Here is a 27,491-nt window from a genome sequence, read left to right as displayed (position 1 = left end):
AACAGAAACCAGTTTTCTGTTCTCCCCCTCCATAGTGTTCGTCAAGCCACTCTAATAGCTAAAATAGATCAATAGCATCAAGCTCACAAGGCATCACCACGATGCGTTGAGCGCTTATACAGATGTAGATCTGCTTACAACCATGTACAAATCAAGCCTCATACTTCTGATAACAAAAGATGGCTGGGCATTGGCTATCAGCACTGTCCAGGCTATTTTGCTATTTTGTCAGAAGAGTTCAAGGCTGGCAACTAATGCAGTATAATATACATTTATTTATACTATTCTATTGTCATTAATTGTCAAATTTTTGTATTTATTTTTTTACCAGACCATTGCCCGTTGGGCACTGGCCTACTGAGGAATTATGCAAATCAGGAATGACGTAAGATGGAAATCGCACCCCAAACAGTTACCTGTTGTCAGAGTACCAGTTGTACCCGTGTCTGTCGGTGTCCTTTTGAACGGACAGACGGACATAGATTTAACAGAGATTTTGTACATTTATAGGATAGGATCTTCCCCTGATAACAGATTTTATTAGATTTTAGGCTATGTAGTTTTTTGTAATGTTAATTTTGAGGGGGGGGATATACAACTTTCTTTTTAAAATATTTGCATCATGTTATACTTTCGTTTCTATATCCCTCTGTGCCTCCTTTCCTTCCTCCATTGGATGCTGGGAGCAGTAATGTACAAAAGGGGTAACTCTGGCAGGATGTAATTTTACCATTTTTTTCCTCTCTCTCCCTCTCCCTCTCTCCCTCTCTCTCTCTCTCTCTCTCATATATATAATGACTGGCCCACTGATGTCCTTGTGATAGTGGTCCCCATTTATGTTGCTGTGGTAACACAGAGACGTATGCTGCGAACCCAGCGGGGACTTAAGATTCATGACATTCCTTAAACAACCTTGTCAGTGGCAGTCCAATAACTCCTTCCACCTGTCCGCAAAGTCATTTTTAGGTGAATGCTGTTCCGAGCCATGGTCCCGTGTGGCCAGCCCTCAAGTCTTGCTCCACTCCGAATGGAGGTCTGGAGACACTCTCATTTGAAGCAGTGGATAGAATGAATGAGCAGCTCACTCGCTTGGGTGAAGCTAAACTGTGATAAAGTTGTGACAGGACCAGAGGCCGTCTGTGTCTTTCTGACCGGGTGTGACCCAAAATTAGATTCAACAATTTATATCTAACAGAAAAATTGAAAGAGAACTGTATTAAAACATTGCCTGAGGTACAGTATGTGCAATTCACAATATAAACAACACATTTGAAAAACTTGCCCCCTGTGTATATTACCTAATATACACAAGGGAACTACGTAAATCGTGGGAACGATGCAAGTTGGAAATGCATATAGAAACTTCAAATATACCTCAGCAGCTGTTAGTATGCCAGACAGGCCCAATTGAGTAAAACACAAAGTTTGTTAAACACTGTTAGAATTGACAGTTAAACTAGAAGCAGTGCTCTTCCGAGCACAGGTCTCCACCAGGTCAGGTATGTTATTGTTGCCTTCTGGTGGCGCTATAATAGGCCAATGTGAGAAGGGTTCCATGTCTTCTTCGGCCTTTAACGGCAATGTGACAATGTGACTACATGCCTGATTTGAGGCATTTTGTTCCAAAAATGAGTTTGGCAAAAGTCAACCTGCTGGTGGGACTATAACAGGCCAATGTGAAAAGAGTCGCATTTCTTCCTTGACCTTGTGCGTGCAGAATTTCTCTGTAATCACAAGCTGTGTTCATGATTTAAGACATTTTGTAAAAAATGGACCAATCCTGCAAACTTTGGAAGCCAATGTTTGCCAATTAGGATGGAATATGAAATATCGGACAGATCTGTCTTGATCACATAACTATAGAGATATTGTGTACTGATTTGTGTAATTTTTGGATCAAATCTGAAGGAATAATAAGAAAGAATTTGTTTTACATAAGTCGGCCACCTGGTGGCGCTATAAAATTCAGATATGAAAAATGCAGGGCAAAGGTTTTTCCTTGGTCTCTAGGGAGTCCGCATACAAAGTTTTACACTGATCAGTGGAGTTACAGTATAGGTTAAAACACAAATCAGCCTGTTATAGCGCCACCATGAGGCTGATTTGAACATTTTAAAGTGACATTTTTTTCCTCAACCTATTGGGAATGTGCATGCTCAATTTCACCAAAATCGCACACTGCCTTCATGATTTCAGGCATTTTATTCAAAACGGACCAATCCTGCAAACTTTGGAAGTCAATCTTAGCCAATCAGGATGGAATATGGAAAATTGGACCGATCCAGGTTGATCACATGACTGCAAAGTCATACTGTCTACCGATTTGCGTGACTTTTGGAGCAAATCTGTAGGAGTACTGGCAAAAGGTTAGTTTTGCAAACATTGGCCTCCTGGTGGCGCTAGAAAAGGCCCATGTGAAAAATGTGGGGCAGCGGCATCCAGGGAGGCAGTTTGGCCGAAACCAAGCCAACTGCGCCAGAGATTAGCTGGTAACAGACTCACGCACGCACGGATGGACAGGGGCGGACAGGGGCGAAAACATAGTCTCCCCATGCCTTTCGGCTGGTGGAGACAATAACAGCAGCACCGTTTTAGCCTCGCAACAGCCAGACTCTCCCAGGGGAGAGTCTGGGAGTCCTCCGTAGACAATGCATTACGCAATGACGTAGTTACTCACTTTGACTGACAGGTCCAGTCAGTAGTCATCAGCGCATCAAAACATCGTCGGGAGAACATCAAATACGTCTTTTCCAGACAGAAATTCCAAAGGTGCAAACTGTTGTTCGTTTTCAAGTTATGAGATGCTGTTGATTTCAGATAAAACTTCGCTTAATGCAGCTTTTATTTGCGTTTTGTGAACTCGCATCGGACATGGGGTCCGCCATGTTTGTTGTCAAAATGCGAGAGCTGTAGCAGCCGCTCGACCAATCAGGAGCGGTGTGAGGCGGGTTCGCTTGAAATGCAGCCTTTTGATTGGAAATTAGAAAAAAATTGCTAATAAAGAGGCTCAATGGGAGGGACACCAGACCGAGAAAGGAAGCACATTGGTGATGACGTAGCTCGGGATGGCTTGCGAGGCTAGCACCGTTTGACCAGGAGCTTATTAAGTGTGCCTGCCATGCAATGGCAAAACACTTATTGTAATCCGCCATACTTATATATATATATGTTCCGACAAAATTTCGGCACGTAATAAGTGCCGCACGATTTACGCCACCGCCGCAATATATACATCAAAACGTGCGGCTCGGCCGGGAATGGGGTGCTATTACTTTTCTAAGAGAAAAGTTGTATCGTTTAATTGATATTAATTTATTAGTGAATTAATTTTACCCATTGACTTATAATGGGAATCGCAAAAACTCACATTCAATATTTTTTTTCTCGCAAACCATAGGGGCTACAGTTTCAAAACTTGGAGAGGAGATTTATAATGATATCAAGGATTAAATAAAAAATAATTTCGTCAGTTGGCCTCATGGTGGCGCTATAACAGTCCACTTTACCTTTCGGCCTGTAACTCTTGAACCGTGGGTCGGAAAATTAAAATTCCTTTTTCCCTGGATTCCTTGGGTCATGACGCATCTCCTCATATAGGCCAAGCCCATTTGCGTCAGGATAGATTTTCCGCCATTTTGAATTTTCTTCAAAACACACTTTTTGCTCCTTTTCCTACATATTTTCTCCAAATGTCACAAAAATCGATACACACGATCTATGGACTCATGCGATAAACATATTTAAACAATATTTTGATAGTCCATACCGTTCTTCCGTAACAGGGTTCCAAAGTTAGCGGGAGGAGCCCGTTTTGTAAGAAGTAGCCATAAATCACAAACGAAACATCCAGTCAACACCAAATTTTAACCACAAGTGGGGGGCGCTATACTGAACATATACCCAAAAGCATTTCCACTTCGACCCATAGGGGGCACCACAAACGCGCAAAACGTAACCGCTAATGCTAATGCTAACAAATGCTAATGCTAACAAATGCTAATGCTAACACATGCTAATGCTAACAAATGCTAATGCTAACAAATATGCTAATGTTAACACATACAAGGTTGCACACACTTAGCGAGCTGCAGGCACACTTAAAATTTCTTAGAAATTTTCTTTTCTAGTTGGTAGGCCTATTTAGATTCTGCCAAATCAGAAATCAGTACTAAATTGTCTCTGGTTGTAGTAGCCAGCGGGATCTGCTGTCTAACCAATAAGTAAATATTGTTGTTGGTGTGCACATCTCACTGCAGCTCTCAAGGTCATACAGTTGCAGTTCAACAGTGTTTTGTAGGCAGTTTGCCCCAGGCGGTCTTCTCAGCTGCCATTGTCAGCTCACAGAGGCAGGGGCGTCACAAGGGGTAGGAAAGTGGGACTGAGTTACCAGGGCCCAAGGTGGAGGGGCCCTAGTAACTTTAGCTATTGAAAAATAGCAGATATATAAGCTCACAGCTTGTAGATCTGCTATTTTTGAAAAGTCGTGAAAATGTGCGCAAATCTTTGAATATATGTATTCAAGGCTTCTGGGGGGTCCCTGGAACTAATATATTTTGAAAAAGTTTGACCATCACTGACATGGAAACAGGTTTCTTGGCACACATTTTCACAATTTTTCAAAAATAGCAGATCTACAAGCTCGCAGCTTGTATATTTTCTATTTTTCAATAGTTAACATTCATGGGGGGCCCGCAGTGAATCCTTGTACCCAGGGCCCAGAGTTTGGTGTGACGCCCCTGCACAGAGGTGTCATTTCTAATTCCAATCCTGACACAGAGGGTGCCTGGCTTCTACCACTCTTGATCCACAAGCCATCATGATCTTTATTTATTTATTTCTATCAGTGCAGCTAGACTATTGTAACAATGTTTACTCTAGCGTCCATCATAAAGTGTGTTAACAGGACATTCTGGCCTATAAGACTAGAGCCAGTTTAGTATTTGCTTCTTTCAAAACCTCTCTCCGTTAATTATTCCCATTATTATCATCTCAATTTGTTCTTATACCCTGCTCTTTTACCATTTTCATTTGATGTACCATCTTTTTCCACACAAAGAGGGAACAAGGGAGATAGAGGGGAGAAGGGGAGCAGGGATAGAGTGCAGCTTGCTTTCTTTTCTTTTTCTTCAATAAGACTACAGTCAGAAATAATGCGTGAACACTGCAACCAGCTTCAGGAATTGACAAGGGAAGCCTTTTATGGAGTCTGACCAGTTGATTTTGATTGGTTTTTAAAATGTAATAATAAATAAATAAAGGAATGAATAAATGAATGAATGAATGAATGAATGAATGAACAAACAAACAAATAAATACCCGGTATCGATAAGCTTTGGGCTTATCAAGATTGTTATCGAGCATAGCGGCCCATGATGTCATGTTTAAACAATCAAGACAAGAGGCGATCAAGAAATTATTACGGTACTATTCATAATATCAAGCCATTTAACACTTGCAGACTAATGAATGATTGTTTTAATAATAATATTTGTTACTTTTGTCAGTTGTATCTTCAAAGATGGTGGTCAGCCACAAACTCGGTCACGACAACTGGCCAATAAAAAAAGATACCAGTTCTGTTCAGAATTTGTCATCTCACATCTTTCCGCAAAATATTAGAAAAGGCTCAATAGTGGGCTCGATAAAAGCCTGTCTCAATAAGCAGGATCGATAAGGTGCTCATTATCAATAAAAATAAACGAGCTACATCCCTATTCCCAAGACATCACAACATACAATCCCTTTTATGCCCATACATGGAGATCCCTGTCTGAACCAGCCACACAGATATGGGCCGTCTTCCTCCATATATGGGCATTCCCATATGAAGTCCTGATGTCACATGTGATGTCACAGTGATGTTTCAGGGGAACCACAGTGCCAGGCGTTATAGACAGACAGGCAGACAGACACACGGTCAAGCTGTGACCGTTCACATACTAAACTGCGACCTACAGTCGCAATAATCTTTCTTAAAAAGAAAACCCTAGTTGGTTGACGAAAGTAAGCAATTAAATCTCTGAGAAACACTTGCCTGTCTTGGGAGAAATATTATGTAAGAGGAAGCTGTGATGTAATTACGTCGGCACGATAAATTAGTGTCTTCATCAAAGCATGAGTACTTTTCCCCCCTCGCCATGAATTTAGGTCACCATTAGAGAAGAGGATCATCATTTATCATGGGAAGTAATGGTTACTACAGTATGTACAGTAGCCGTAGGCTTGGGTATCTTTAGAATGTTAAAATGTATCTACTGTCAATGCTGCCTATCGATACTGCTCCCCATTATACTGTGATAAATTTTAACCATTGTTATTGGAATTAGTTGTGGTATTCCTAGGCCAATACATGCGTTTTTAAAGTTGGCTGCAGTTCACCGGGTGGCCACCAGTGGGTGTAATTCCATCTTCCCCCGAGTGTACATTTAAAATGGAGGATGCTGCGGCTGTACGATAACGCCGGGTGTACGTTGACAACTGCCTCCGCGTGTACAATCATACAACAGTAGGAGGTTTCCATTGTGAAAGTACTGCAGGCGTAAACTAAAGGTGTAAGTTGACAACTCCCCCACATGTACAACTCTACAACAGTAGGAAGGTATCCATTGTGAAAGTACTGCAGGTGTATGCTCCAGGTAATGCAATTGTATGTCAAGAAGTACACCTGTAAGACAATTAGGCTCTGACAGACCCCTAGTGATCACCAAACCCACCCCCCACAACCACCTGTGACCACCTGAGGAGCTCCATAGCACTAGCCTGATTTCAGACTCTGCGCTGGAGCTTGAGTCTGACATTGTCCCCATTGTAAGAGATTTCAAAGGGGAGGGGATTTAAAATTTGAAATTCCCAATCACAAGACATCTGGTGGGAGGGGTTGTGTTTGACTTGTGTGCACACACAAAACATTCTCCCCTCCCCCTCCCCTCTATGACAGGCATTGTCTTTGATGTTTCATTGATTAGAGAGAGTCACTAACGAGCTATTTACACTTGTATGGCTCAATCACTGACTGCAGTTCAGAACCCTTTTGAAGTTCAAAGGGAGCAATTAAGAACTCTGGTGAGTCACCCCCCCTCCACTGTTTCTGTTGATTTTCAAAAGTTAGACCCACCCCTCCTCCGTCTTGCATTGATTTCATTGGTCGGTGCCGGTCGGTTTGCCAAGACACCGACATAAAGACGCGCGTCATATGCTAATTCCAGACCAAGAGAAGCAGTCCACTCAGAGAGTGGGCGGGTCTATTGGCTGGAGCCAGGCAACCATAGCACCACCACAGCCCTCCACCTCCCCTGCCTAGACTCCTGGTGAACACTTTGGCACTGACCAACACACCCACCACCCATGCATGCCCCCTCTGCCCGCCTCCAGAGTTCCAGAGCCCGCAGCCCTCCCTGCCTGGACTGCAAGTGGACACTAGGCACCGACAAAACCCCACTAACATCCTCACCCAAACTCCAAATTCCTAAGGGTTTCCATTGTGAAAGTAATTGCAGTAGTCCACTTTCAGGTACTGCGTTTGTATGTCCAGAGGTACACCTGTAGAAGGGCCATTGGACCGCCAGTGACCTCCAAACCCACCCAACCCCCTCTGCAAACCTGAGGAGCTCCCTAGCCCCACCACAGCCCCCCCCATGTCCCCTGCTGCCTGGACTGCAAGTGGACAAACCCCCTCTAACCTTCACATCAGACCCTCACCAGTCTATCCACCCCAGACCTTCACAACCTTCACATCCACCACCCATGCCCCCTCTGCTCGCCTCCAGAGTTCCATAGCCCGCAGCCCTCCCTGCCTGGACTGCAAGTGGACACTAGGCACTGACAAAACCCTAAACTACACACCCACCTCCTATTTCCACCAGGTGGTTTACACAATAAACAGAAAATAAAGAGAAAGCTACTCTGTGTTTACTGTGAATGAATAGGGACCGGAGGGACAAAGCTAGAGGAGACCGTCTGCTAGTTAATCGATAGTGGAGGCCACTCGTTTTCTTGTACTGAAAATAGCTGTTAGTATATACCAGAATGGTCCAATCTATGTTTTGTGAAACACTTTGTTAGAATGAATTGACTGCTTATTATTTTGGTTCCGGACAGACAGTCAGGAACCAGTACTAAATTGCAACCAGTTCTCGGTAGCTAGCCAGTGGGATTTGCTCTCTAACCAATAAGGAAATGTCAAGGTCATTGCCGTTCACAGTATTTTGTTGCCAGCTCAGCTGCCATGGTCAGCTCACAGAGGTGTCATTTCTCAGTCAAATCCTGACACAGAGCGTGCCTTCTACCGCACAGGCTTGATCCAAAAGCCATCATTGTCGGTGATTCCGCATACGGTGATTCCGCATACGGTGATTCCGAACGTTTCGCGCCGGTTCGGGCAAACCGTGCGTCGTGTCGTGTCGTGTCGAGGCCGGGCACGGCACTCCGCGCCGCGGCGGGGAACGCGCGTGCCGAATCTGAAGCCGGTGGGACGAACGGTTCTCGAGATACGCAGATTACATACATACATACATACATACACACGAACACATGCAGAGACTTCTCGCATTTGTAAGATTTTAGCCCCCCTCCACTGGCTTTTCAATTCCGAAATGATTTCCAAATTGTACTTTTCTACAAAACAGACAGTGGTCTTACCCTGGCATACGTTTGTGTACTTTGGAACTGCATAATTTTTTTTATTTGTTTTCATTACATTTTGTTTTATATTTCATTATTTTACTTTGGCCACCTTATTGGCCTTTTCCTTCACTGTTTTCAGTTGATGTTCTTTTACTGTAAAACTGTTTGTCATACCAGCTTTAATTGAGACTCACAACTGTAATGTTGTCATCAAGAGGCAGGAGCTGCTCTGCTGACAATCAACAGGACTCTTTTTCCAGTATCATTATATCCTAAATCCTTTGTTGAGTGTTGTCGCATGCTTTTGTCACATATGAAAGGCAGGACAAACCTTTCCATCTTTTCCATTCCATTCAACATCCTTGTCTTGCCTTTAGCATGTTTGTCAATAGTGAAGTTCAGTTCCAGCTGAGCATATCCAGCTCAGCGTCACAGCGGCATACTGTAATTGACTTTGAAAAATCCACTTGTATTTCACTTTAGGCAAGCGGTGGCTAAAGAAAGCCGCTGTCTTCCCGGTCCAGATGGCTTTGAGTCAGCAGTCCTCAGAATTGATTACCCTTTTGTTCTTCGGTTCCCTCTATTTAGTCAGTCAAAGTTGGTAGACTTATGGAGCACTTAACAAAAAAACAAGAGCGTGGCATTGTGTTACAAAGCTGGTTCCGAAATGTTGTTTGGAAATGGTGCTTCAGAGCACTGTGAGTACCCCCCCCCCCCCCCCCCAAGTGCCCTATGTTATGGTCTTTGAAGTGGCAAGGGCCCAGCACTGCGGCGTATAGACAGTCTGTGCTCATACACAAAGCTTTTGTTTTGTCGCTTCATATGCACTCAGTCCTGTGTCATTATTATTCAATATTTCACTGTGCACTCGCTCTAATCTGCAAAGAGGAGGCTGCAAAGACCCAGTTAGATGCCAATACATTATTATGAGAAATACGAACGTGCAAGAGAGAGGGGGAGAGAAAGAGATTCTAAATCCTCTCATAGGAAACCATTTTGCTCCACACACGTTAGATCCTGAATATTCACGCTGATGGCATTTTACCAGGCGTGGGTGGCGAGGGCAGGGGGTGCTTGTGTGAAGTATTGATCAGCGCTGCTCTGTTGTCCTTGTTTGCTCTGTGTCTCAGAAAACAGCTAAAGGAGAGAGGAAAGGCAGGGGCGACCTTTGTTAATCCTGTGGGGGAAATTCTGTTTCAGCTTCAACCAGCAGATGGCTTCCCAAATTGTCATTTTAGAGAGAGAGAGAGAGAGAGGGAGAGAGAGAGAGAGAGAGAGAGAGAGAGAGAGAGAGAGAGAGAGAGAGAGAGAGAGAGAGCTGCCATTAGGAACAGCTTATAGTCTGTCAGTTTGCTTGTAACAACCTGTCAACCACATTGGCTGTCTGGGTGTCGGTTTTCCAAGTGACTGTGCAGAATACTGCCATAATAGTAAAACAATAATAATGCTGAGGTTTGGAGACACTTTTTTATTAAGTATTAACCCAATATATACTTCATTGAAAGGGGTCCCCCAGAGGTCTATACTTGGTGCCTTCCTTTAACCCATCTACGCCACATACTTTGTGACGCATTGTGAGCTTGTAGATCTAAATTAAAAATATTTCATGAATGTTATTGTTATGAAAAAGGCTATTTGAAGCCCTCCCCCTGTCCTCTTGTTTTAAGCATTACCAATAGGCACCTGTGCACTATTTATTTACGGTTTACCCATGCACCTTTGAAATGTTGTCACATTTAGTTTACTCTAAATAGCTGAATTGAATCTGATATTTACATGCAGGTAAGACAGTGGTAGATGTCGGTACATTTTGTATGGCATTACGTTATTTCAATTCATGTGGATGTCCACCAGATCAGTTCAAGGTTTGCGTTGATTGAATCCTTGTAAGGTTTTATGGATATGGTAATCTGAAATGGTCTGAGACCTCAGGAGGTGCTATTCGTAGTGGAGTCAGTACTGCTGTATAGGGCCTAAACATGGACACTCACATATCACAGCAGGAAAGGGTAGCTTCAACACGAGAACGCCACGAATGGCACTTTGTGTCACATGGGCTGACCATATCAGAAACGTGGACCTCTACGGCAGTGGTCCTCAACCTTTTCAGGCCGCGTCCCCCAAAATAATCATATTGAATAAAATAGCAGATCTACATGCGTTGCGAGGCGTTGTGAGCATGCAGATCGGCTATTTTCACAATTTCTGCCTCTAATATTTGACAATTTGGCCAATGTTTAATTTGTCATTTTAGAGGTATTAAAAAGGTCTTAAATTGTGACTTTAGATACCCTCAATAAACCTAAACTTTATGTTGGTTTGTTTACTGTTGAGTGAGAAAACAATGTCCCCACAAAGTTAATCATGTGGGGACCCCCCAAAATAATTTGGGGACCCCCCCTGGGTCCTGACCCACAGGTTGAGAACCACTGCTCTACGGGGACCTACCACAGGTCACAGTCAAGGTCAGAGAGAGAAGTATGAGGCTGGCTGGGCACTGCGTCTGGCATCCAGAACTGGTGACAAGCAAACTGGGAGCCAACCCAGGGCACAGCCAGGAAAGGAAAGAGGCGGCGACCTACATCATTTTTAGATGCACTGCATCGTGACAGCGGAGCTATCAACACTGCAGAGCTCATGTCTGATGCTAGACAGGAGGGTGTGGAAGGCTGCGATTCAGGAGTTCGGAGATGGTTTTGGCTAGTCTGCACTCTCGCATCGCATCAAGGACATGGGGGACTTACCTTATCGACTCCTTCTCATACCATCCCTTCTGTTTTTATCATTCTGTCTCTCCAGCTTCCAGACCCGATTCATTATTCATTATTTATGAAAGGAGGGTTTTGTTGATGCATGTGCCAAGTTGGGCCCCTTCTCCAATACATCATACCGTGTCTGTAGCTCATCTGTCTCAGTAACACCAAGGATGAGGAGTATGAAAGCACAGAATTAAATAATATAGAAATTTCATATGAAGTCAGGTTTTTTCTCTCTTCTCTCTCTCTCTATCTGATCCATACTGTACTGTAGTTCTCTCCCAGCAGCTCTTTAGCTGTATGCCTGTGCTTCATCATTGTCAATTAAGTTCCACTAACTGGGATGGTTTCAAGCCTTAGGGTGTTTGATGAACTGTAGGTTTTTCAGTATAACAATATGCTATAGTGCTACTCACTCTATTCATGCATACAGTACCATACTTCCCTACAACTATGGAGGCTTTTTAGCTGACAAAATCCTAACTATTAGGTAATCTTTGTCTAAGTTTTGTATAAACTGAAAATGTAATAACATTTAAATCATAAAAAAACAATACGGCAAATGAAAAGACTTTCAGACAGTTCAATTAATCAGTTCAATTAACTATCCGTTTTCTACTAGTCTATATCTTAAACTATCAACTGAAAACCTTCTTCAGTCTTTGCATTTCATCAAACAAGGGAATCCTCAAATCATCATATAGGATAATCTACAATAGAACATGTTTAAAACTAATTTAATTTTAAACGTCTTTTAGATACAAACATTGCATATCCAATTCTCTTCCAGCACGAAGAAATGTAACGATTCACACTTGAGCACACAATGACCTCTGGCTTAGTAAGGAAGTAAAAAAACTGCTAACGTTGCTCTGTCTAAAATTAGACATAGACCATATGTTATTTTACTATTTCTCTCTATATAATTGAGGGATAACTTTTGTTACAGCCAACATTCAGTGAAGCAATGAAATGAAAGCAGGTCTGCCTCTGTAAGAGCCCACCCAGACGAGATGCGATGTTGCATCAGATCAGATGTCGTCCCCGGGGGTTTATCGGTGTTCATTTCAAACAACAGCGATCCTGTGTCTTGAATTCGGGCCCGGTATATCCCGCTGTGCCAAGTGAAATATCTCAGACCATTACAAATGAGACAGATATCCTGGATGACCACCCCTAGCGATCTCGGGCCAGAGTTGAGTGGGGAAAAGGTTTTATTTAATTTTTTCTGGCAGTTGATTGAATAAAGAAACAAGGCTCCAGCCTTCACGGAAAGACGGTTCTCAAACAACGTGGGGTCGCGGAAGGTGCCATGGGCTTGCACATTGCCGACCAAAAGAATAAAAAATAAATAATGAATATGTCTACTGTTAAGTGCTTTAACAGTCTATATTTTAAGATTGCGCCGCTGTGATCTACCGTGACGCGTGAGCCTCCAATTTATACAGTGACGCGAGTCCTTTTAAATATGGATAAAACCCGAAGCTCCAAACCTGGCTGTGCCCAGCCCCGCGCACGCACGCTGCGGATGATTTATTTGGGGGTCCACGGCCCACCTAGGAGAAGACCAGCCCGCGCAGGAACGGTACATGATCGCTAATTCAAGCACTCAAACGTGCATTGCGCTCGTCGCCGAAATTGGGTTAAATTAATATCCAAAACGTAACCGTGGGGTCTCTCAATTTATACAGTAGATACTGTACACTATGATGGAGTTAATGATGAAACCCGACGTGGCTAGCCTTGAGATCATGGCCATGGGGAATATGATTGCTTGTAACCAAATGAACGCGCTCTGTCTGCGCACGCACAGCACGGGTAGGCAATGGTTTAAATTCATATCCAAAAGTATTCATGGCAGTGACCAGTGACTTGTGTCATTCATGTCGGCTGCTGTGCGATATAGACCTACTCCTTGTCAAAGATTGTACCGTTGGTTAATCCCACGTTTCCACTGTCAAAGACTGCTGTGTAAACCAAAATGCTGCTGTTCCAAGTAACCTAGTTGCGTGTGTAGGTGTGTGCGTGCGTGCGTGCATGTGTGCGTGGTCTGTGCGGGACGCAGGCGGACATGGCTTTTCTTTGGTTGGTCCCAAATCCATATTATTATCGTCTGTTCGCATATTCAATGAGTCCCGCAGTGCAACACCAAACAAAACAAGAAAAAAGAAACTGCATTTGAAATTGCCTACTTTCCAACAATACAGAATACAGGTTCCTTGTCCAGGGGTGACAGTCGCTCAGGGGTAGACCATAAGGTTCCCTGTTCGATCCTGGGCTCCATCAGTTCCTGTCGAAGTGTCCTTGAGCAAGACACTGAACCCCTAATTGCTCTCGATGAGCAGGTTGGTGCCTTGCATGGTTTCCTCCGACATCAGTATATGAATGTGTGTGTGTGTGAATGTAATGCACAATCATTGTGAAGCGCCTTGGATAAAGGCACTAAAAATGCACATTTACATTTAGAGTGTGCATTATTTCAACTGAAAACCTTTTTTTGTTATCCTACTTTCTGGCAAAATAATTAGACAGTTCACAGCTGTAGCATTACTCCCTGTAGCTTGATTTCATTGGTTCCAAAACAAGTACCACAAGGAAACATCTTATGAATGGTAAATAAATGGTGCATTTACAGTATATAGCATCTTTCTCCGAAGTGCTTTACAATAACATTCACACGTCGACAATGGAGGAAACCATGCAAGGCACACATGGACAGGCAGCCAGGAAGAGCTCGGGATCAAACTGGGACCCTTCCGATTACAAGACGGCTCACTACCTCCTGAGCCACTTTCTGGTCAACCCCATCCTCCCGCTACATACCTAAGAATCAGACACTTCACATTTACAGTGTGCATTATTTCAACTAGAACTCTGGGCAACCAGTGACTTTCAAGAAAGTCTGGATGGAAACCGAGGAAGGTCGGTGACTTGGTTGGTGAGTTGGTGAGACGAAGGAGAGCTCCAGGCAGGAATAACCCCACAGTCCTGGAGAACTCTACGCATCTGTGTCACCTCAAGACCTCAGGAGGGACCCACCCAATACCTCCCCAGAGGAGCCTCTTGTTGGTTATAAATAAATAGAGCAGGGGAGGGGAGTTTAGCCTTGGCCAGGGGGAGGAGATAGGCGATGATTTGGCCACCACTGCCGACCCTGCCATCAGGAGGGTGTAGCGGTTCAAGGGTCGAAACACCTGATGATCGACCTGAAGACATCAAATTTTCCTGGCCAAGGCTACATTCACCAAACATGAATGGAGGAGAAGCATCGTTAGATGTAATTATAATCACAGCCGTGAGTTTGTGGAATAGCCATATGAAAGATAATTCTACTGATTATTGGCCCTTCCGCTCTCCCTGCAGAGTCTGCCAGGATTCCAATCCCCGCTTCAAGGACATAAAAGCCAGATTCATGCTTGAATGTGTTTCGAAAATAGCCGACCTACACAGAAGCAATGCTTTGTGATCTTGTATAGGTCTGCTATTTTCATCCAAAATAAAGCCCAAGTATTTTAGGAATAATTATAGTCCGGATACAAGACTCCAAATTAAAAAAAGAATCTGCTGAGATTTTTTTTTTTTAAAAGAAAGAAAAAAAAATCTAGAGAACCAGAGATTATTTAGCATCTTCTGCAAATTATCTCCAGACTCTACAGGAGGATAATCTCATTCCCATAAAGTAAACATCATACTGTAGAACAACTCTAGATTAGTTTAAAGAAACTCTAATGTCTGTTAAAACAAAGTCTTCTGTAAATCTAAAAAAAAAAAAGCATGTATAAACAGATTTTGTATTGAATTCTTTGCTTTAAAACTGTGGTTACTGTGTAAATATATTTAGGGCAGTGCTTCCTGAATCTATTCTGCTCATCAGGGAGTAATCAGACAAATACTGCAAAAGCCTGTTAAGAATGTATGAATATATAATGCTATTATTTATATAATATAAAGTGACCCTTGGATAATTCCTGGCATGCTTAAGAATTGGCTTGGTGATAGACTTCCATCTCTTAACCATATAAACACATGTTGGCGCATGGAAGACCTCACATGGGCCACACATATACACAAATAATATCCTGTACTGGCTTTTGGCCTAGTCTTGTTTAGGTGGCTGTGGAATCATTCTCAATGACAAATAACCACCAACAAGCTAACCTACTCGCTCCCTCTGGTAACCAGTGGGCTATGGAGCAGATGGGCTAAGCAGCAAGTCATATACAGCACTTGTGTTTGCTGTGTGTTTTGTGTGTGTGTATTCCAATGTCTATAAATATCACCAAATCGTTTGACTCTGTGTGTGTGTGTGTGTGTGTACGTCTGTGTGCTTCTACAGTATGCAACTGATCACGCGTTGGCGTGTCCATGTGTGTGATATTTTTACTGTACTTAAATGCCAGAGGAAGGAGTTTGGGGAGATCTCTTGGCATCTGTCTGTCTGTACGTATCACGGCCAGGCTCTGCTGTCCGCTCTGCTCTGCTCCGTTCGGTCTGTTCTTGGAAGCGGGACTGCTTTGCTGTGCCACTGCCAAGTCACAGGGCAGCGGATACAATTCCAGCACATTTCTGTCCCAGTGACGGGCCTTTGTGTGTATATGTGTTTTGTGTTTGGGCGGCAGTGGCTCAGGACTCGGTAGAGTGGCTGTCTTGGAATCGGATGTTTCCCAGATCGATCCCCATCTCCTGGCTTCATGGAGTGAGAAAGACACTAAACCCCTAGCTACAGTACTCTCAATGAGTATGCAGGCACCCTGCATTCAAGTTCATCGTGTGTGTGTGTGGGTGAATGTGTAGTAAAGCACTAAGTCTACAGTACACTAGTTGGCTAGAAATGTGCTATATAAATTAAGACAATTTTACATTTTGCATTTATAGTCTATGTGTGACTATGTCAGCCAAAGATGTGGTCATTAGGTTCTGTCAAAATGAGCTCAGTTTTTGGACTCTTGACAGAGTGTAACAGTAAGGGCGAGTGCCCCCCTCGAGTGTAATGCATACACTGGTAACTAGAGTTTGAAAAAAGCTAAACTGTCTAACACTTCCAGAACGTTGACAGCAGTTGTCTTTGGTGGGAAGCCACAGTGAACATGATGCATAGTTCAACAATATCGATTCTGACTCACAATGACAGAATTCCTTCACAATGGTTGTCAAGAAAGAAAGAAAGAAAGAAAGAAAGAAAGAAAGAAAGAAAGGAAATGTATGACCAGGCATTAGTCACCAACGCCCTCTCCAGCTCCTGAGTTTTCTCAAGAGACGTGTCTGAACCACACTTGAACCCATTTCTAACTGTCTGGTTTTCTCCCTCATTCATCCAGGCAAGGTGACTCAAATCTATTTTTTTCTCTCTCTCTTCCCTCCTCCCCCCTCTCTCACTCTTACCATCCCTCTGTGGTCAGATGGAGGACGTAATAGCCCGCATGCAGGACGACAAAAACGGAATCCCTATCCGCACAGTGAAAAGTTTTCTATCCAAGATACCCAGTGTTTTTTCAGGTAAGTTTCCTGCTATGTATGTCTAGTCTCCTTCTCCTCTACAATTCTCTCCTCTCCGAGCCTCTGTTTAACTCCCACCCAGTAAGCGGCCAACATTCAGTACCTGTCAAACAAATCATTGGAGCCATTTAGAGAGATGTCTGCTTGCGTAGCACACAGACAAAACCAGAATGTCACGAAAGTCTCATTTAGAGGGTGTCCGTGTGGAGCAGGGTTACAGTACCTGCCCACCCCTATGGAGATAGGATCGATTTCTCTGCGGTGCCTTGTACGAGCACTCAACAAACACAATTCACCCGCTTCGACTGGTATCTTCGCATTCAACCGGACTTTATCATCCTTTTTCAGACGTTTGAACGCAGATAGTATCCACAGTGTATCCACGGAGGAGTATCTACTTTGAAGTACGCATGCGCCGATATCTCTCGCCTTGAATATTAGTCCCCTCAGGGGAATCGAACCCAAACCGTGGGTTTGTTGCATCCGTGCTCTACTGACTGAGCTAATGAACGGATGAAGTGACTCCTTTTTTGTGCATTTATCTATGACGTGGATATCTATGACGTGGATAGTGGGGTAGATGTTGATAGTGAGGGACTGAATATTTACTATTCTGTCCATAACGGCACATAACTCGGTAACGCGGCTGAGTGGGATTGGGCGCCGTTCGCACCGCTCGTCGCGGCAACTCGGCTCGCTAGCGCTCGCCTCGGTGGCGACTCACGGGGCTCATCGGCGCCCAATACCGCGCCGCTCCGTCAGGGTCAGTGGCGTGGAGCATTACACTGGGGAACAGAGCACACTTGGCATCTGGTTCGAGGCTGGGAGTCACCTCAGGTTTTATTTTTGCGCTCCTCTGAGGTTGACCACTAGATGTCGTCATTTTACTACTAATATCTCTGCCTTGGTGAGATACTTCTCTGCATTGGTGAGATACTAGTATGCTGTATCTATGGATACCTCTGCATTGAAGAGTCTGAAAGCACGTGAATATTTCGCATTAAGTGCGTTGATATCATTAGAAGCAGGTGCACAATTGTCAAACACAAAACTCATTATCAACACATTATGCCTACGCCTAGTAGGCCTATAGATTCTATAGATTCTGCATAGTCAATGTAGTTCTTGGTAGGTTCTTGGTTTTTCATTTTCAACATACGTTTAATACTTTTAAATTGACCTCCTTTTTGAGTGGTGCTCCTGGAAGCAGCTAAGCTCCTTCATCTGGTTTTGTCCGTATGCAAGACTTTTCGGACTCATAAATAGCACCGCTCACTTCACACTGGGTGTGATTTTTATTATGGAGGAAGGGTAATGAATAATATGCACTGGTAACTTTACTAGAGTTTGAAAAAAGCAATTGTCAAAAATGTGGATAAATTCCACTCTGCTGTTGAGGATGGAAGCATCCTCAACAGCATATCTATTGTCTCTTACTGCATATCTCTGTTGCGACACTCAGACATTTGTTTTCAAACTCCTAACGACACCTGTCTCGAATAGACTCCCTAAAGACTCTGGCACACCCCCTTTCAAACTAAGGGCAGATGCATAATCCACTTTTAGAGACAAATCTATTTCGGTTCGGCTTTGTCCAAACTACAGTATGTATATCATTAATTCGGCTGTTTGGTGCTGCTGAGATTGTGGGACTCTCCGAACCGAACCGAAATAAATTTGTCTCTAAAAGTGGAGTATGCATCAGCCCTAACACCTGCTTGGTGACTATAGGTAAGCCCACTCCCCAAGCCTGACAGTCATGTAGGACAGCCAGTAGGGAGATGGTGTGCCTGTGCTGTGCAACTTAAAACAAACGCCTAACCTTCATTCTGAACCGCACATTACAGGAACTGCTTGTGATTTCACTGTGATTTATAAAAACAGATTTTGGTTTTGAGAGTAGGCTATACTGCCCTCACCTGCTCTCACCTGAAGTCACATAATGTAAAAAACTAGTTTAAACAAAAACAGCCGTCAATGTATTAATGCACCAGTAAGGCTCCCTAATCGGGAGATAAGCGACCGTCACGTCGCATACAAAAACTTTAGAAGGCAATCGTAGCGAATCAGGAGGGAATAAAATGGGACGAATCCATGTTGATAACATGACTTTAGAGATACTGTGTACCGCTTTGCATGATTTTCGGCCAAAATCTGTAGGAGCAGTGTCCAGAAATGTGTTTTGCAAAAATTGGCCTGATGGTGGCGCTAGAGGACGGCCATGTGAGAAATCAGGGGCGGAGGTTGTGATTTGCTATCCAAGAATTGTGTGTGCAAAGTGTGACGTGACATGACGGACAGACTGACTGACAGACTGACTGACAGCCGGTGGAGGTTTTGATAGTAACTGCGACCTGACGGTTGCAAAATTCGACACATCTGCAGTGCATGGTTGGAGGTGGCCTTTCTACACTTCCATGGAGACATTTAGACCTTGGTGTTGGATAGGACAACTCCTGGTTGAATAGCCCTGCCTGAAGCTCATAAGAACAATATCAATATCTCCCCTGGCCATGCAGGGATTATGTATGGGAAGAGTGCCTTCTCCTGGGAGACCAGGGTTCCAATACCAGGGTAGGACATGAAACGTACAGATTGCAGGTCTAGATGAATGGCCAAGAGTGGGTAAAATGCCTCGGGATGCGTTCTCCCCTGTATTGCCTTATGGCATCGCAATGGTGACAGGCCCTGCAAATGTATGTTGATATCATGTTGTGAAATGTGATGTGAGGGGAATTCCTGCAACATTGACTGCAGTGCTCCACACCTCAGGGAACAAAGATTGTGCACTCTGCCACTCTCACAGTGTTGTTTTTGACAGCAAATTTTGATTTAGTTTTAGTCATCGTCTTTTGAATAAAATGTAATTTAGTTTTAGTCAATTTCCCTAACGTTTTAGTCTAGTTTTTATTTTGTTATGAAATCGTCAATATATTTAGTCTTGGTTTTAGTCATCACAGCTTAGTTTTTATTTCGTTTTTATTTTGTTTTCGTCAGTGAAAAAAACCCAGTCGACAAACATTTTTCGTCATAGTTTTAGTCAACGAAATCAACACAGCTCTCACATCATCTTCTGAGTGCGATTGCATGCTCTTTCTCTCTCTCCCCTTTTCCCAACCTTTTTTGTGCATGTTGGCTTGTGCGGGTGTACCAGGCACTCAGAAATCCACAAGAGACTATAGGAAGAACTGTCGTGTTCAGTCAGAAGCAGGGGAAGACATGTTGTCTATCTGTGATTAACCCATTAAGACCTGGCTGAGGCAGAGTCCACAAATTCCTTCTTAAATCAGTATTTCTCAAACTCAGATTTATGCAAAAAAAAAAATAATAATTATATCAAAATTCTCATTTTCAATATTTGTCTAAAGAAATTTCAAAAATAGCAGATACAAATCCGCAGTGCAGCACAAAAGAGACATGCTGTGAGCTTGTATATTTGTTATCATTACTGCACGCACGCACGCACGCACGCACGCACGCACGCACACACACACACACACACACACACACACACACACACACACACACACACACACACACACACACACACACACACACACACACACACACACACACACACACACACACACACACACACACACACACACACACTGTCCAAACTACAGCATGAGAATTATTTTTAATCAATCTGGAGAACAGGCTTGTTAGGGGATTACCTCACACATCTCATTTAAGCTCTATCACTGGAATTGGGTCATCACATCACATCACCAAAGTATGAAAACGGGGGTTGTATTAATGATGAAACTAATCCCCAGCTAAAGCCATCTAGTTATGCGGTCCGTGTTCACTGCAGCTGCTTCCATTAAGACAGCAGAGATCCCCTCATTAATCTGCCCAGTTCATACTGTAACAGTGGTGGAAAAAGTAGGCCTACTCACATTTGTTTAAGTAAAAGTATCAATACTGCACTGTAGATGTACTCCGTTACAAGTAAATGTCCAGAACTCAAAAATGTCCAGAATTCAAAATGTATTTGAGTGAAAGTATGAATGTATTGGCATCAATAAGTACTTCAATTACCAAAAGTAAAAGTACTAAATGTTTGAAAATAGCCGATCTACAAGCTCACAACAAGCGCGTTGTGAGCTTGTAGATCGGCTATTTTCAAATGGCCACCGTATAAAATCAGGCTTAAGTGGTTTATGTATGTTTTATAATATTGTAATTTAGATCTGCAAAGAAGTTTTCAAAATAATTGTAGTGGAGTAAAAGTACAATATTTGGATTCGAAATGTAGTAGAGTAGAAGTAAAAGTACTGGAAATTGGAAATTCTCAAGTAAAGTACAAATACCTCAAAACTGTACTTAAGTACAGTACTTAAGTAAATGTACTTAGTTACTTTACACTACTGTACTGTGCGTAATAGAGGGTATGCGCATGCATAAAGTGAATGGCAAATCGAGTGGCAAAGTGAGTGGCAAAGTGAGTTTAACGTTGTTTAATGCAATCAATAGGACTTTTCTGTTTGTATGAATGGGCTGTCAAGGCCAGAAAGTAGTTATTTTGCCACTCAGTAGGTGTTCCCGCATAACTTCCGGGTATGATGATGTTGTCACACGCATACTCTCTATCTATATGCAAACAAACGGACCCATCTGGGATATGGTCAGCTTTAGCTCGTGGGTAGAGATGCCGTCAGGTAATTAGAAGGGCCCTTGACAAGACACTTAACCCTGACAACGATCCTGCGAGCGCACGTCAAAATCATCTGAGCAGCCACCAGCTGAGTGAAGCTGAAATTGAATTCCCCCCTTGGGGTTAATAATTGTAAAAAAAAGAAAAGTACAATCTCGCATACAAAGAAAGCAAAAACAGGCGCAGATTAAAGACATGGAGAGGCAAAGAGAGAAAGGGACAGTACTATAATGATGGAGAGCGTCTGTCTCACCATGTGTCCTCCTTTGACCTTGTCCCTCTCATGTTCACACTTGTGGTGCATCTCCCCAGCCTCCAGTCGCCCACTTAACTGCTGCACCTGTCAACATGATAGACAGCGATAATAGCTTGGATGGTAAATTTAGCCTGAACGCCCATGTCAAATGTTGTGTGAGGGTATGGATGCCTGCAGGGCAGAAGCTGCTAACATGTTTGTTGTGACGTGGAAATGACTCATGCTTAGACACTTTCATTTCTAGATGAATTCCTTAAAGACAGGGTGCAGTGATTTTTTCCCCCCTCAAACAACATGATCATCATGTATTATGATTACAGTATACTTGGAGAAGGATTTTTTTCAGGTGGTGGTGACCCAGCTGAAGTTAGCCACAACCACAGTGTTGCTGTATAGGATGCGTTCACACGTGCACCGGGTGTGTGCTCAGTTTAATGAGTCCAGTGGGCGGTGACGTTGTAGAGTGCACTCAGTGTGGCTTAATACGAAGGACCAGTTAACCCTTAATTTCTGTTCGGATTCACTTCATCTTGGTTCTGTTCGTGGGTCATTTGGGATATTTGGTTTAAAAAACAATATGCTACTAATATACATTTTAACTTAACAAATCATCATCATACATTGACTTTGTCTCAATTCCAAACAATTCATATGATATGTATGGTAAATGTTTGCATTTATGCTTTGCTACATCAGTAAATACAGAAAGAGCTAGGCGTTTTTACTGATTGCTGAAATTCATGTAAAATAAAAGTGGAAAATAACACACGTGTGAACATGTGAACACACGTCACATATGAATGTACACTTGTACGTATACAATAGGAAGCACATGCTTCACATACACGGACTGCATGTGAGGCAGATGAGCTTCTTGCACCTCGTGCAAGCAGTCTGTGTCTTCCTGTCTGCTGTTGTAGGACACACTGAACAGTGCTTTCTCTTGCCAGATGCACACTGTCAAAGTAGGGTCGGTCAGTGGGTGCACTGAGCATACCGGGGGGTGCAGCGCACTGGATTTTCGAACGACAACGCACCAAGTGCTCCGAATGAACAAAGACAAGATGGTGTCGTTTGTGCGCTGAGTGTGCATTTTCGAAAGCACCCATAGTAAAAAGGGGAGGGGATGATTTTATGATGACATTAAAGCGGTGTATTTCAGCTTCATGAAGAAACCAAAAATACACAGGGAAGACATATTTGCATATTATAACCATACTTGGGGGTTTATTAGAGTAATGTTAACTCCATAGACACATACAAAACAGAAGAAAGTACAAAACTATGGCACCACCTCTTTAATGCTCCCCACTTTAGGGGGCAAAGGAAGGTGTGCTGCATTTGCCCCGACATACAAAGTTGTCCACCAGAAATATTATCTATGACCCAGTAGGATCACAACCTATATGGACAACCCGGTCAATTTGTACAACAAAGTTCAATATGGCCGCCTCAATATTAGCCCCCTATTAGTTTTAATGGGGGGTGAATAGGGCAACATTTTAAACTGAGGGATATTTCCACGAAACTTCACAGGTTGATCAATGGTATACATATGAACATTTTTTGTATTGCAAGTTTCCATGAAATCCAATATGGCCACCACAATATGGCCGCCATAATGTAAGGACCCAGAAAATAGGTTTTGCCTCTAACTTCTGAACCAGATGAGCTAAACGCAAACTTGGTGTCTATTTCATGGTGTCTGACCATGGGAGACTCAATGGAATAGCTAATTTTATTATTGGGTGTGTCTGGACCTTTATTGTGCATATTTGCAAGATGGTGGACTCCCAAAATAGAGCTTTAACATAATTTCTACCATGATTGTTGACTGCTTTTGCAAATACAAGCAATATGAATCCATTTGCTAAGATTTATGGCACAGAAGGGACTTATACCTGTATTATTCTTGAGTTTGCATGTTGTCAAAATGTCTGTAAACGAGATATTATATTTCCTGTCCGATTCTACTGTATGTAGTTGTAGCAATGACTTCAGATAAAATCAGAGACCAAAACAATGTATCTTAGAAATTATTTTTTAATTTAAAAAAAAAAAGAAAAAAAGAGAGAGATTATCTCAATGAAATGAATGCAACTGCCTTTTTGGGTCTTTCACACATAGACATGCACATGCTTTCCAACAACATCAGCTTCAGGGAAATTATAATGAACACATGATTAAAACAGGCTGCATTATAATGCAAATAATTGCTAGTCACTATCACTGTCATGTGTACCTATCCTGCTGCATCTTGTCTCCAGTCCTTGGCAACGACACCCCAAGTAGCATGCAATTCCCTTCTTCGCACACAAACAGTTTTTCTGGCAGCCTTTGATACAGCTACATGATATTGCCTTGTCCATTGATATAGGCCAGGCTGGCTCTGTAGATGGACAGGGGACTGCCTTCTCATCACTGAGAGACCATCCATATTCAGTGAAGCAAGGGATGTCTGGCTTCGCGATGTGTGCCGTTTTATCTATTATGGCTGCTAGAGCAGCTCTTTTCAGGTGCAGGCCAAAGGCATTTTCTGTAGGTGGCAGCAGCTTCAACAGGGTTGATCGGTTATTTAGGAACTTGTACACTCTCAGCTTTGCCAGGTCAAAGTCCTCCGAATGGTCAGCTTTTGATGCATATACAGCTATTGTGAGGTCTCTAGCCTGATTCTTGACATCCTCTGAGAGGGAATAAGAGGAATTTTCACCAAACTCCTGAAGTGCAGGAGATCTAGACCCATGCTGGTCTTGAACCATGCCTTCTTTCCAGTGAAAAAGGGATAGCTGGTGGTATCTCTGCCACTCAGGCTGTGAATAAAGGGCAGGGCACGACACTGTGTGAGTCCAAGGGCTGAGACCATGTGATGGATAGGAGGATATGCATCCTGCTCTGTTCTCACCCACAGCTCTGGAAGGTCTAGGAGGTGGGTGGCAGCATGAGAGACAAGGAGTGTGGTGATCAAGGAGGGTGTGTTGTTGATGTCCCTGCACTAGAGTCAACACAACAGGAGGCCGACACAAGGGTAATTCTACACACCATCTACAGTGTCCAGGCTCACAAAGTTGACAGAGTTGTCATCCATGCTAATAGCACAGACATCATCATCATGTGCCTATCATGCTGCCACCCACCTCCTAGACCTTCCAGAGCTGTGGGTGAGAACAGAGCAGGATGCATATCTTCCTATCCATCACATGGTCTCAGCCCTTGGACTCGCACAGTGTCGTGCCCTGCCCTTTATTCACAGCCTGAGTGGCAGAGTTACCACCAGCTATCCCTTTTTCACTGGAAAGAAGGCATGGTTCAAGACCAGCATGGGTCTAGATCTCCCTGCACTTCAGGAGTTTGGTGAAAATTCCTCTTATTCCCTCTCAGAGGATGTCAAGAATCAGGCTAGAGACCTCACAATAGCTGTATATGCATCAAAAGCTGACCATTCGGAGGACTTTGACCTGGCAAAGCTGAGAGTGTACAAGTTCCTAAATAACCGATCAACCCTGTTGAAGCTGCTGCCACCTACAGAAAATGCCTTTGGCCTGCACCTGAAAAGAGCTGCTCTAGCAGCCATAATAGATAAAACGGCACACACCGCGAAGCCAGACATCCCTTGCTTCACTGAATATGGATGGTCTCTCAGTGATGGGAATGCAGTCCCCTGTCCATCTACAGAGCCAGCCTGGCCTATATCAATGGACAAGGCAATATCATGTAGCTGTATCAAAGGCTGCCAGAAAAACTGTTCATGTGCGAAAAAGGGAATTGCATGCTACTTGGGGTGTCGTTGCCAAGGACTGGAGACAAGATGCAGCAGGATAGGTACACATAACAGTGATAGTGACTAGTAATTATTTGCATTATAATGCAGCCTGTTTTAATCATGTGTTCATTATAATATCCCTGAAGCTGAAGTTGTTGGAAAGCATGTGCATGTCTATGTGTGAAAGACCCAAAAAGGCAGTTGCATTCATTTCATTGAGATAATCTCTCTCTTTTTTTCTTTTTTTTTAAATTAAAAAATTATTTGTTTTGGTCTCTGATTTTATCTGAAGTCATTGCTACAACTACATACAGTAGAATCGGACAGGAAATATAATATCTCGTTTACAGCCATTTTGACAACAAACTCAAGAATAATACAGGTATAAGTCCCTTCTGTGCCATAAATCTTAGCAAATGGATTCATATTGCTTGTATTTGCAAAGGCAGTCAACAATCATGGTAGAAATGATGTTAAAGCACTATTTTGGGAGTCCACCATCTTGCAACTATGCACAATAAAGGTCCAGACACACCCAATAATAAAATTTGCTATTCCATTGAGTCTCCCATGGTCAGACACCATGAAATAGACACCAAGTTTGCGTTTCTAGCTCATCTGGTTCAGAAGTTAGAGGCAAAACCTATTTCTGGATCCTTACATTATGGCGGCCATATTGTGGCGGCCATATTGGATTTCATGGAAACTTGCAATACAAAAAATGTTCATATGTATACCATTGATCAACCTGTGAAGTTTCGTGGAAATATCCCTCAGTTTAAAATTGTGCCCTATTCACCCCCCATTAAAACTAATAGGGGCTAATGAGGCGGCCATATTGGACTTTGTTGTACAAATTGACCGGGTTGTCCATATAGGTTGTGATCCTACTGGGTCATAGATAATATTTCTGGTGGACAACTTTGTATGTCGGGGCAAATGCAGGTTTCCTAAAAAAAGGCTGGTTTGCCCCCTGGGTACTTCTATTTTATCGTCAGGCACAAAACGAACACAAAACCAAAACTATTACTTTTCAGGAAATGGAATAAAAGAACATGTGTTGCAAAGATCCAATGTAGCCATTACAGTAGCTTATAAGCTCTCGATGTATGTATGATGGAGCTCACAACACGTTCCATCCATAGTGCGCAACTAACTGTGCTGTGAGCACATAGGTAGCGCTTAAACCAGGGGTCTTCAATGTTTTAAGGCCAAGAACACCTTAGTTGAGAGAGAGATGAAGCAGGGACCCCCACAACCTCTTCATAGATTCCATATAGTTTCATTGTTTGACAGCACGATCATCAGTGTATTCTGGAATCATGTCAATTATTGTTTGTTTTCAGATATTTAACCACTTGAACCGTCAATACTTAAAGGGCCTAAACCATGCTTTTAAAACTATATTTTTTGTATAAATATATGCTCAAAATTGAGTCTTAGACAGGTTTTAACCCTCAAAAAACACTCTGACCATTCTTTTTATTTGTACTAGCTCTACTATAATGAGGCTCTCCAGCTGCAATACCAAAACGGCCTCTGTTTGCTCAGGGGCGCATCTAGTGGGGTTGTTCCAGAAAAAAAAGAAGTTTTTTGAAAAAGAAAAAGTTTTTTGAAAAAAAAAAAAGTTTTTTGAAAAAAAAAAGTTTTTTGAAAAAAAAAAGTTTTTGAAAAAAAAAGTTTTGAAAAATTTTTTTTTTTTTTTTAAGTTTTGAAAAAAAAAATTGAAAAAAAAAATGTTTTTGAAAAAAAAAATTTTTTTGACTGCATTGCATTTTTTTTTGAAAAAAAAAAAGTTTTGAAAAAAAAAAGTTTTGAAAAAAAATAATTTTTGACTCTGAAAAAAAAACGGGAATCCGAGAGTGACGTCACTCTCGTCAACTCTCAGAACAGCACTGTTCTGAGAACCCGTGGAAAGCTTTTCATCTCTGTCTGCCCAAA

General features: G+C 42.7%; 1 protein-coding gene across 1 annotated transcript in view; it reads left to right on the top strand.

Annotated features, from left to right (window-relative positions):
- Positions 1–27,491, top strand: part of LOC308296421 (regulator of G-protein signaling 7) — a gene marked incomplete at its 3' end in the record, with an annotated part of 114,800 nt that overhangs the window by 48,817 nt on the left and 38,492 nt on the right. The window contains exon 2 of the mRNA XM_080739707.1: positions 16,778–16,874. Within this exon, the coding sequence (XP_080595833.1) occupies positions 16,778–16,874 (97 nt within the window). The remainder of the gene's footprint in view (positions 1–16,777; positions 16,875–27,491) is intronic.

Source organism: Nannobrachium achirus, assembly GCF_963921795.1.
Source record: "Nannobrachium achirus genome assembly, chromosome: 13".
NCBI classification, from domain to species: Eukaryota; Metazoa; Chordata; class Actinopteri; order Myctophiformes; family Myctophidae; genus Nannobrachium; species Nannobrachium achirus.
This window is presented reverse-complemented; position numbering and strand designations above follow the sequence as displayed.